At 38.6% G+C, this 13,199-nt stretch overlaps 1 protein-coding gene across 1 annotated transcript in view; it reads left to right on the forward strand.

Moving 5' to 3' along the window:
• Positions 1 to 12,816, forward strand: part of LOC139715539 (N6-Methyl-AMP deaminase-like) — a 34,045-nt gene extending 21,229 nt beyond the window's left edge. Inside the window, exons 4-6 of the mRNA XM_071627105.1 lie at positions 8,986 to 9,124; positions 11,017 to 11,117; positions 12,625 to 12,816. Of these exons, the coding sequence (XP_071483206.1) occupies positions 8,986 to 9,124; positions 11,017 to 11,117; positions 12,625 to 12,816 (432 nt within the window). The remainder of the gene's footprint in view (positions 1 to 8,985; positions 9,125 to 11,016; positions 11,118 to 12,624) is intronic.
• The last annotated feature ends 383 nt before the right edge of the window (positions 12,817 to 13,199 follow it).

The following is a 13,199-nucleotide window of genomic DNA, read 5'->3' on the forward strand; positions in this document are numbered from 1 at the left end:
AAAAAACGCACGTCGGGCCACCAAAAAAAAAAAAGTTGGATGATTGCCTTTACTTTTGGAAATGGACAGCGGTAACAATCGGCTCCGTAAGATGCTAAAATAAATGTCAGATGTTTGCTTTTAATTTTGGAAATGAATAACGGTAATATTCGACTCGGTATGATACTTAAATAAACGTCAGATGTCTGCTTATACTTTTGGAAATGAATAACGGAAATATTCAGCTCCGTAGGGAGCTAAAATTAATGTCAGATATTTGATTTTGCGTTCGGAAATGAATACGGATAACATTCGGCTCCGGAAGATGCTGAAATAAATGTCGAATGTTTGCTTTGACGTTCGGAAATGAATACTAATAATATTCAACTCCGTACGATGATAGAATAAATGCCGGATGTTTGCTTTTACGTTCGAAAGTAAATAGCAATAACATTCAGCTCCGGAAGATGCTAAAGTAAATGTCGAATGATCCCTTTGACGTTCGGAAATGAATAACAATAATATTCAACTCCGTACGATGATTAAATAAATGTTGGATGTTTGCTTTTACTTTCAAAAGTAAATAGCAATAACATTCGGTTCCGGAAGATGCTAAAATAACTGTCAGATGATTGCTTTTACGTTCGGAAGTGAATAGCAGTAATATTCTGCTTCATATACGATGATTAAATAAATGTCGGATATTTGCTATTATATTTCGAAATTAATAACAGTAACTTTCATCTGCGTTTGATGGTAAAGTAAATGTCTGATGTCTGCCTTGACGTTCAAAAATGAAAAACAGTAACATTCGGCTCCGTACGATGCTGAAATAATTGTCAGATGATTCATTTCACTTTCGGAAGTGGGCAGCAATAACATTCGGCTCCGTACGATAATAAAATAAATGTCGGATGTTTGCTTTTAAATTTGGAAATGAATAACGGTAATATCCTGCTCCGTACGATGCTAAAATAAATAACAGATAGTTGCGTTTACATTTGGAAATTATTAACGGTATCAGTCGGCTCAGTTAGATGCTAGAATAAATAGCGGATGCTTGCTTTCACGTTCGGAAATGAATAAGGATAACATTCAGCTCCGTAAGATGCTAAAATGAATGTCAGTTGTTTGCTTTTACTTTTGAAAATGATTAACGGTAACATTCTGCTCCGTAAGGTGTTAAAATACTAGTAAATGTTGAATGATTGCTTTCACAATCAGAAATGAATAACGGTAACTTTCGGCTCTTTACAATGCCAAAACAAATGTCGGATGTTTACAAAATGTCTGTAAATGCTCCCACTTTTTTTCAAACGTAAGTTTTGACCACCTACATGTAAATAGGCATCAATTTTTATGATAACTCTATTCATTTATTTTAGACATGGGTACCTGTATCACGTCAGTAATACTTAATATTTATTTTTCTATGTTTAGTAGGACCGATTTAGTTTTTCCTATGTTTTTCTTGATTTTTTTTTTTTTTTTTTTTTTTTTTGGGGGGGGGGGGGGCACCAGATTTTACTTTCGGGCCACCAAAAAATAGAAATCAGTGATTTCGGTGGCCGGATCGGGCCACCAAAAAATAGAAGTTAGTGTGGCGCCCTGTCTAATAACACGAATGTATGATTACTTTTGGATTGAGATAGTGCTTTGATTTTGATATAGAATTTGAATTAAAGCATTTTACCACAGAATATTGACAACACAATCATTTCATTGTAAATAATAATCATCTTCCCTCTCCTTTATACTTGAGGATGTTAGGGCTTAGATAATTGTGCGTACATTTATTATTGAACTTGATCAACTGCATTATCGATATCCAAGAAAAAAACTAAAATTGTGAAATTCTATGTACAAATTCAAAGGAGAGTTGTCCTCTTGTGATATCATGTATTCTGGCATAGTTCCGACCAAAGAGGGCAACATACACAATTTTGCATAAGTCTTGTTAACCGGTTATCAAAATTTGCTCAACATTTTACTGTTCGGTTTCTAAAATTGTTTTCTGCTCACCTAATCCACGTTGTTGTTTGGGGAAAATTCCCCTTTAAAGGTAGGGGATACCTTTTACAGACCTCCCAAAATGCAGCAAAACATTAAATATGAACCTGGGGGACTTGTTTAGGCCACTGCTGAGAAACTTGGAAGTCAACAGTTATCTACAATTTGAATAATGCACAAAACTCAACTACTCAGTAGTTCTGTGTGTCAGCCACACTTAAGCCTTTTTGTTGCAGTCTTCTGTATTTTTATCTATAAACACAAATCTAAAAGTATAAGAGCTGATGTAATAACATATAGAGTGTGTGGCAAGAATGTATATAGAAATGTTTGTAAGTTTTGATGAACTTTCTTCACAAAATATACATGATGGACACACATGCAGTGCATGGGTCTGCAAAGGTAGCCTAGTAATGTACTGGGATTTACGGTGAGCCCCGAAAAAAATTCAATTCAAAATCTAACGGTCAATAAAAATGTACTAAATGTTACCTTCCACTTTCAATACTTTATGGGAGTTTCTAAAATGATACTCTCTTCAACATACCACTGTATTTATACAACTCTTCATTTAAGGCATGCAAATGGGATTCCCTACCTTTAAGGTGCTTCTTTCAGAACAAAGCATAAGTGTGTATAACCGAATATACACACTTGTTTTGTGTTTTGCTTCCTAGTATTATGATGATGTATTTTTACACACTTTAGAATAAGATGTCTACATCGTGTAAAATGGTCATGGAAATTTACATTTTCTGCTCTGGAAAGTCATGGAAAGTCAGGGAATTTTGAAAATGTGGAAGCGTATGAACCCTGCCACAATTTTACCAAAACTTTGCAGATCGAATAACTTTTCCATCATTCAAGCAATTAAAGTCAAATTTAGTATGTATCATGATCTAGAAGTGTAGTTTTGCAAGACACCAATGTGTTAGTTTAAGGAAAATGTGATGCCATGGTAACCACTCATTTTTTATCAAAATGAACCATTCAAGCTATGAAGGTCAAATTTGGTGTGTATGATTGTCTTTAAGTGTAGTGATGATGGGGGAAAGCATGTTTCCATTTGCTGTAAGTTTTATACTCATTGTCAAAGCCTCTCTGTAATTGTACTGACTACAGTAAACTAAAATTATTCTGCTTCCAATTCGACAAATGCACAAACTTGGTATTAACGTCATTGCCCTCATGACATCACATACTATAAAGCAACACATAGGGGCGGGGGTATTGATCACTTTCAGTGATAATTCTAGTTTGGTTTGTCTTCTTGGCATTTTTTCAGTTCTTGGTGAAGAAGTTTTAAACGCGAAATGATTAGCGCTTGGAATGGATCTGCTGTTCCAGGTACACTATTTTGTGAATAAAAAACAAACAAACAAATGAAATACACTAACAGGTGCCCGTGCATCTTGGAGGGATGAATGTACAGTTTTCTGCACCTCGACTGATTGAAACCCTTCTGGCCTAGAACCGGTAGTTCATATTAAATGTGTAAATGTATGATTGTCCATGCAATGGTTCTTCTGCCGTTCATGTATTCTATAGGGCTCTTCAGTATATGTAGCACAGTTGCATCGTTGCATAATTTCAAGTGGCATGGTTGCATGCTTCTACCGTTTTGCGTGTTCTGGTTGGTTAACCAACCTTTAGTCCACCTCACGTACAGCACATCTGCATAGTCATATATTTTTATGGTTTCAGTGGCCCACCATAGACTTCCATCAATGCTCCGATTGGACTGCTCTCCTGAACATTACAAGTTGTACTTGGGGGTGTTTCATAAAGCTGTTCGTGAAGTTACGAACGACTTACGAGCGACTGGTGATAAGTTCTTGTGCTGAATTATGGAAATTCTGATAAGTAAAGCACATCAGAACTGATCACCAGTCGTTCGTAACTTGTTCGTAACTTTACGAACAGCTTTATGACCCCCCCCCCCTCCGAACTGATATCATAATCAGCAGCACACTTTTTTTTTATGTTTAAAGAAGTCATTTCCACAATGATATTAAACTAGAATATTTCATTGCCGATGTCCTTTTAGTACCAATTACGTATATTATGTCGTTGCAATACTGGTATGAATTCTGTTATATGCACGGAGATTTAATGGCAGTTGTGGTATTTGTAATACGTTTCGTTCTAAACTGTTATCATTTTTCAGTTAAGTTGTACTTTTTCAGTTGTAATATATACCATTATTTTCCGTTGCCACTTCTTTACCGTATAGGCCTACCCTCTCTCTGTTCCTCGCTCTTTCTCAGTATTTGCGACTGACGAAAAACCAGTGCAGTGGGTTGCAGAGAAATTGCTAACTTTTGCTTTTAATTGCCGATCGTTTTACCGGTCTTCGTCAGGGTTTTTAGATACAACATGACAGAAAGCAATTTGCAGCAAAATTTGAACAAAATCATGGTAAAAGGGAAAGTGCACATTTCGTCTACGTCGGTCTGGTTCCTCCTTCAGTCGCCATTATATTAGTTGCAGCCCCGTTCACGTGTGGCCAAAACATCTTCACATTCTGTATTCACCTATTTATTTATAAATCTAAGAATGCGATGTCATAATTGTTCTCATTTGGACTTCAAATGTTACTATGCCGTCAGCCCTATATACGCATATTACACAATCTGCAATTATTCCCCGAACCCTGTCACGTGACTAGAAACATTTGCAGTGGGATACGAAACTAGAGATCATTAGGTGCGATTCAGTATGTGGCCCATAAAGTTCATCAATGCCCAGTGGGTCAATCATGTATAAGTGCGAAGAGCATCGAGACATCAATCAGTGGTCGAGATTCAAGCTACCACCATGGAGCTGTATAACTCCATGCTATCGCCACTCCCGTGGCGCCCCTATTCAGTGAACCAGTTTTCCCTCGTGGCAGTCTGTGTTGTCGCGAAGGAAGTGCAAAAGGGTGCCCTACTTTCAGCGATAACATTCATCACCCTTTTTAAAAGTTTGTTTTTTACGCTCGCGCTTAATGTGCAATTCACTTGAGATAATATCCATAAAATACAGGCACGCAAATACGGGTCCAAGATTGACACTTTGCCAACTGGTGAAGAACAGTGGCAACTTAAGAACGGATGTTTACGTGTGGTTGTGTGGGATCAGTCGAATGGAAAACAGATACAGGAGAGCAAGTTTGATACGATTCTGCCCTTAAAATGCTGGGAATTTCTGATCTCTTATTTTGGTCGTGACTTTAAAGTACACTGATAAAGGACACATAATGTTTATTAAAGGAAAGTATCTATACCCAAGGAGGTACTAGTCAATACCGCAGTGATGGAAACCCGGCAGAAACAAACGGACCCAGAAAACAAGTGATATGAGTTCGGCGATTGATAAGATTAAACCTTTCGTCTGTGGCAAAACGTCGCTGGACACTTTGGACAGATCGCTCTGAAACCTGATTTTAGCGCCTCATTTATGTCCTTCGAAGTGTGTAGTGGCCAACTTAAAGTAAAGTTATCACTAAGCTTTTGGGAGCTTGGTAGGGAGGGCCATTTACACTACTGCACATGTAGGCCTAGCCGTTATGTCGAGGCACACAAAAGGGCGATAACCTATCCATTGACGCACATGATACTTGTTTCCAAGATGTCCCTTTCACCATTTTATTTGTTTTTATGCCTCCGCCACGAAGTGGTGCCGGAGGCATTATGTTTTCGGGTTGTCCGTCCGTCCGTCCGTCCGTCCTTCCGTCCGTCCGTCCGTCCGTCCTTCCGTCCGTCCGTCCTTCCGTCCTTCCGTCCGTCCGTCCTTCCGTCCGTCCGTCCTTCCGTCCGTCCGTAATGAATTTTGTGGACAGGGTAACTATCAAAACCTTTTGAGGTATCCTAATGAAACTTGGCATGTATGTGTATTAGGGGGTAAAGTTGTGCCTATCAACTTTTGGGTGCACATGCTCAAGGTCAAAGGTCAAAAGGTCAAGGTCAAATGCTTAAGATTGCACTATTTCCCCCATATCTATGCATTGCCTGAAGATATTTTCTTGAAACTTAGTGTATACATGTATTACCCAATTAAGATTCTTTAGTGAAAGTTTGGGGTCATAAGGTCAAAAGGTCAAAGGTCAAAAGGTCGAGTAAAATGTTAAAATTTCACTTTTTTCTCTGTATCTTGGAAATTGTTCAAAGTATCTTTATGGAACAAAGTATACATGCATGTACTGACTGGCAGTAGTTAGCTAGGGAATTGGGGGTTCATGGGGTCAAAGGTCAGGGGTCAAAGGTCAAGGGCAATACTTCGAAATTTTACTATTTCCCTTATATTTATGCAATGCCAGCAGGATTATTTTTTTTTAACTTAATGTATGCATGTATATTACCCACTAGAGATTCTCTGGGATTTTTTTTTTTTGCCAAGAAGGTCAAAGGTCAAAAGGTCAAAGATCAAGTGAAAGTGCTGAACTTACTACTTTCTCCATATCTCGGAAGCGGCTCAAGTAATTTTTAAACTTAGTACATATTTATGTATGTTCTGCCTGACAGTGATTCTCTTATGAATCAAAGACCAGATGAAAATGATAACAATTTACTGTTCAATACAGAAATTGCACTTTTTCTCCATACCTTGAAAATTACTCAAGTGCGTAAACTTATGAAAGGGTCAAAGTCGAAGTTAAAGTACATGCTCTCCTATTCATCCAATTAAACATAGGTCAAGGAAGGTAAACATTCGATACATTTGTGACAAACATGTAATTTTAATATTTTGCCAATTTTGTGAAAATGTAATCACACATTGTCCACATGTACTATAGACCTATTAGGAGAATCATGCATTATGGCGGAGGCATACCAGTCGCCATAGCGACATTTCTAGTTTATTTATTTATTTATTTCTAATCTTTTGTCAGGGTAGTCCATTCACCAATAAATAGTGGTCTTCCATGGAGCCCTGAATAATATCGATGAACATATGTACATTAAATAGCAAAACGTATATACAGAAGATGACATAATACAGTGTAGATACATACCAGCATACTGTACATTGCAAAGTAACATAAAAAGTACATGCCACAGCAAGAGTTCACCAGAATGCCGAAATAACAATTAAAAACGCTATTATACAGGAATGATAAAGCCCAGAATGAATTTCGTGTGTTACTTACGAATACTTTGCTTAAACAATCTCTTAAATGAATATATGGAAGAAGCTGATCTAATTGAATGATCTAGCCTGTTCCATTCAAGTACAGAGGATACGATTGGGCTGCACTTGTGACAATCAGAGCGAAATCTTGGCACACATAGATTTCCACTGTCTATTAGCCTTGTATGATGTTCATGTACATCACTAGGCTTAACTAAGTGCACCTGAAGGTACGAAGGTGCTAAGTTATGGACGCATTTATATATCATCATAACGCGGCTGAAATCAAAACGTTTGTCTAGTGTCATCCATTTAAGACTTTTGAATAAATCAGCCGACGGTGTGTCATATGTTTTGTCCAAAATTATTCTTGCTGCCCTCTTTTGAATTTTTTCTAGCTTAGTTGTATGGTATTGAAATCTGTTTGACCAAACAACAGAACAGTAATCAAATTGTGGTAACACTAGACTATTATAAAGTAATTTTAGGGATTGTTGGGGCAAAAAGGCCTTCGCTCTCTTTATCATGCAGACACTTTTTTGGGTACGTTTACATACATTTTCGATTTGTTTAGACCATTTCAGTTCTTCATCTATTAAAACACCTAAACATTTAGTGAACTGAACTCTTTTAATCCGACTACCATCTAATGAAATACTGAAATTTTCAATTTTCCCGAGATTAGCACGGGAGCCGATAATCATGACAGAAGTTTTGTCAATGTTAAGGACGAGCCGATTTTTCTTAATCCACCCCATTACTTTATTTAGTGCAACAGTTATCTTTTCTTCTAAAACTGTTGCGTCATTAGCACTGACAGTGAGGGTCGTATCGTCAGCGTACATATCTATAACACCTTCTGAAGTACACTCGGGTAGACTGTTGACATATATTGAAAATAAAAGGGGACCAAGAATTGACCCTTGAGGTACACCCAATTTAATAGTTGAAGAGTGGGACTTGGCTCCCTTGAATTGCGTCACTTGCTGTCTGTCACTTAAATAGGATTTAAACCAATCTACAGTCGTCTTACTACACCCTATACACTTTAATTTATGTAAAAGTAGGTCATGATCTACAGTGTCGAATGCCTTCCGAAGATCTATGAAGGCAACTCCAGAAATTTGATTATTATCTATATTCAGAGACCACTGATTCACAAGTTTTGCAAGAGCAGTTGATGTGGAATGAAATGGTCTAAAACCAGATTGATTAGGGTGTAGTAAATCATTCGCATTCATGAATTCGCTCAGTTGTAGATGTACGGCCCTTTCGATAATTTTACTCACTGTTGGTAAGATTGAGATGGGGCGGTAGTTATTCAACGAAGAAATATCTCCTGCTTTAAATATCGGTACTACCCAAGCCTTTTTCCATTCACGTGGAACAACTCCCGTAGACAGGGATTTGTTGATAATATCGCAAAGAGATTCTGCAATAACATTCTTTGTCATCTTTAAAAGTTTGCAGCCGATGTGATCTTCTCCGGTTGCTTTATCTATGCCAAGAAGCTCGATCTGTCTCAATACAAAATCTCTCGTTATCATACTTAAATTAAATTGAGAATGAGATGGAACAAAGCCTTTGTCCTCATCAAATATCATTTGCGAAGTTTTCTTTCTTTCCTCTTATTTTTTTTTTATTACGAAATGGTCAGATTCGATCAATACGCTTTAGAGTGTGTGTGTGTGTGTGTGTGTGTGTGTGCGTGTTTGTGATTGATGCGTCGTCTCCCAGTTTTAATCCAAGTTACTTGAATTTTCCATTTTTTTTTCTTCATACCCCCTCCCAACACACACACACCCTTGGCATATGTAGGCCTACTTAATGTTTGCATGTATAGACACACATGTGTATGTAATTCATTCTTTATTGCGTTTCCAGCGAGAGAATATGAATTCCGACAGCCGTATTCTCCTGGGGACACCTCCAGACCGCATCGGACACGGGACGTTCCTCCACACTGAGGTTGGAGGTCAGCTAGAACTAGTGGATATCGTGGAACGGCACCAGATTCCAATCGGTAAGAGCAATTATGTAATTCCCTGAAAGGTGACGAGGTGGTTCAGTCTGATGCATGTCATTCTTTCAATCACATCGCTCGGGTTAGAGTCCTGTGGAGTCTAACTGAGCAATGTTGTAGTGACAGTAATAGTAATAGGAATTTTAGTAATAATGATAATTGTATCCCCCGAACAGAGTTCGGAGGATACTATGGATTTGGCCTCGTTGCGCCGCGTCCGCCGCAGAGATTTTCTTGTGAGCGCTGTACTGGCTGCAGTTCTTCTTCGATCATCTTCAAATTTGGCATGAAGGTGTATTATGGTAAAACGAAGACGCCTATTGTTTTTGGTGATGGCGCCTTCGCTTGTTCCGTCTTTATACATGAAAAGGTAAATTTAACAGGGTCTGCTTGTGTGTGGGACGCTGGCCTTGTTTCTTGACCGATTTTTTTTTTTTTTTTTCAAATTTGGTGAAATGTATCATAGTCAAATCTATACACCTATACGTATTGATAATGCTGCCCTCACTGTTCCACCTTTTACAGGGTCAAAGGTCACCCTGATCATGTCAAAATTTGCAAAAGTGCTTATTTATGCAATAACGTGATTGTTACTCAACATATTTTATTCAGACTTGCTAAGGAGGTGTATGGGTGGTCATTCTACATGAAGGACACAACAGTTTGTGGTGACGGCACCCTCAGTGTTCCGACTTGGATGCCATTGCACATTTCTTTTATATGCTCTATAAGCCACATTTCCTGTCGGATTTTATTGAAACTTGCTATGGAGGTTTGTGGGGGGTTATTCTAGGTAACAAAAGTTTGCATTTATAGCGCCCTCATTGTTCCGACTTTTAAGGATGCCATGTCATATTTCTTGTATGTGCTATGCTACATGTAACCTCATTTCTCGTGGGATTTTATTCAGACTTGCTAAGGATCGGTGAACGGATGGTCATTTTACATGTACATGTAGGACACAACAGTTTGTGGTGGTGGTGCCGTCAGTGCTCCAACTTGGATGCCCGTCACATTTCTTGTGCATACTCTATCAGCCACATTTCCTGTCGGATTTTATTCGAACTTGCTATTGGGGTTTATGGGGAGTTATTCTAGGTAACAAAAGTTTTCATTGCCTGCGCTCTCATTGTTCAAACTTTTATAGGATGACATGTCATATTCCTTGCATGTGCTATATACCAGCCTCATTTTTCGTCGGATTTTATTGAATACTGCGACAGTTGCCATATTATACAACATTCTGGCCTAAAAAGTAATCCAGATGGGGTATGGGGGACGGGTTCGGGGGATACAATGTGCTCGAGTGCTAGTGCTCTAGTTTATAACTTGTGATTCTGAACGATTGCAACCGAGGAATATTCGTAAAACAACGTCGTTACGGCTAGCCGACCAAGACAAGCTATTGGTAGGCTCCCTGTATGAAGTCTGTCTCGCTGAATTATAAATCCGTCTTTTTGTTACATCCAGGTTTATCTCAATTTGTGAGTTGTTTTGTAATTTTGGCATATTTTCATAAAGCAAAATGAAAACAAAAATGCGTTTCCATTCTGAATAAAGTGGCATTCAAGTTATATTCGGGTAATATTATTCGTCATAGATATATAATGTACACAATTAGCAAGCACGTTTGGTTTATGCACGTTTGATTTATGCTCTTGGCCTAGTACAGGTGGATGTGTGGATACAACACACACACACGCACGCACACACATATACACCGTACACATTTACACACACACTTTATTACGTGTTATGCTGATACGCATTTATCATTTTCAGTTGTGTAATTACGGATTCCTTCCGCCGTGCATGTATACATGCACTGTAAGTTCGTCTCTAGAGAACGATACAAGATCGAATCCCATCTGCATTTTTGCCCACGTGTGCAGAAATGTGCCTCACGTCGAACTTCATCGGTGGGACCGTCCCTGTGCTGGAGAATCATCATCTCCGCTTCTGGCATAGGAAAAGTCATCCATGTGTGATTTGCGTAAGTCCTTTGATGGTGAGCCTCTCGTGTAGTGTGGCGGTATACTTGATAATACGATCGCTAAGTTTGGAACGGAATGATTAAGGGATAAAGCTCAGGAACTCATTCCTCCGGAATCCTCGAGTGGGATGTCATAAAGCTGTTTACCAAAGGACATCACGTTGTATTAGAACGAGGAATGATGCATGTGTGTGCGAGAGTGTGTATGTCAGTTAAAGATATTTGGAAGTAGATAGGAATATCGATTTCACTTGTTTTGTGGGTATACATGTACATTGTTGCTCCTCAAAAGGCAGTGTTAAGATTAAAGAGAACACGTCAAAGCCAACCAAAATAATCTATTTTTTACGTAAATATTATACTTGATTTTTTTTTTTCTTTTGCACGTCTTCTTTTATGAGGCACATTAACTTTTACATTAACTCATTATTCTGATATTGGTGGTTATAAATACATGTATCGATATTCCACTGGTATCATGGGCAAAGCATTATCGGTAACGAATTCAGTGATTACTGTATTATACACACAGGTCAGTTACAAAGAGAGACACAATGCAATGCTTATTGTATGACTGACCCAATGGTGCCACAATGGCCAAAATTACGTACTTAGAATGTGTGTTAAATCATATTGCAGGTCAGTTTCAGTTCCATTTAAGACTCGGGTCCTGTGGCGTATAAGCGAAAATAGAAACGCCAGTCTGTGGCCATTTATATAGAATCTTCTTCCTTCTGATTATGTTGAAAAGCTCTTAATGCACCAAGATGACGAACTCGTGCGAAATTGTATGGCGTTATTTTGAAAGCTATAGAAAGAACATTTTTGCCATTTTTCTGAGGACGAATCATTTCCGGTTTGCCAGTCGTATAAACAAGCGACAGCTGAATTGGCGCTCTCGCCAAGGCTAAACAGTGACAAACACTCGGGAAGATGGCAAGAATGATTGTATGAATTCAGAGTGCAGTCTCTGCTTGACGTTGGAATATCCTGGTAGGCAGACAGAGCTTTCCAGAAGCCCGCTTTAACAAAAGTGTGCATTGAACACGATTGTCGCTTTTATTCTGTGATTGCACTATTTATCTTTGATTTTGGAAATATTTCATAACGCTCTTTGGTAATTTCTTACAATATTTGTGTCCTAGGTGTACTTCTGTTATTGAAGCGACAATGGCATGATAGTAATTGTTGTGCAAGTCATCTTATTACCCAGACAATGTTCCGTTGTCATCGCATAGCTGCGAGTGTAGAACTTGTTTCAATGATGCATTTATTTGCAAGGAAAGTTCCATTAATGTTAGTTCCGTTTTTACATAAGACATGGCTTATTTTCATTTTGGAAGGCTCTCGAGACCGTAATCTATCCTGCGAAAAATGCGTATTTCTACTCTGAGCTATTCGCGTGTAACACGCGGTAGATAGGCGGTTAGCAAAGTAGCGCCAATAAAAACAAGTTAACATACTACAGTGTAATGGGAAATTGTGTGGCGCAATTTTCTTTCGCCAGACCGATGACAAGGGCGTGTTCTCAACAACCCTTTCAGAAGAGTACCTCCTCGCTGCAACGACATTCGGCATGTCGCGGCGAGACCTATGGTCACTCTCAGAAGGGGCTATCGACCACGTGTTCGCTAGCGAGGAAGTCAAGGGCCTACTCCATCGGGTCTGGAAAGACACAAGGATAAGACTTGGACGATGACTGGTAGATACTCTCTCCCGATTATTGTTGACGTAATCTTTGCGAATAAATCATCATCAATTCACAAACAAGTATTACAGTTAGAGTAACGAGAAGGCAATCGGCAACTTTCCCCCAAATCAAGTTTTGCGTACAACCTGCAGAGTTGAATTGCTGCAATTTTATTCCTATATGTTTTCTTCGTTGTCTGCAGACTGTAGTACAAACTTTCAGTGAAGATTACAAAATAGAAAATGGACATTGAAAATGCCTTCTTTGATTATGTTGGAAAGTAAATGCCAGCATAAAAGAAGGGGAAAAGAACCCCATGAAATGGGTGAGATACACAATGTCATTGGTGCTAATGATTTTTTTTTTTTTCAACTCACCCGATTCTAATGACC

Source organism: Diadema antillarum, unplaced genomic scaffold (genome assembly GCF_040938485.1).
Source record: "Diadema antillarum isolate AM-2024a unplaced genomic scaffold, OU_Dant_1.0 scf00000050, whole genome shotgun sequence".
Taxonomy (NCBI): Eukaryota; Metazoa; Echinodermata; class Echinoidea; order Diadematoida; family Diadematidae; genus Diadema; species Diadema antillarum.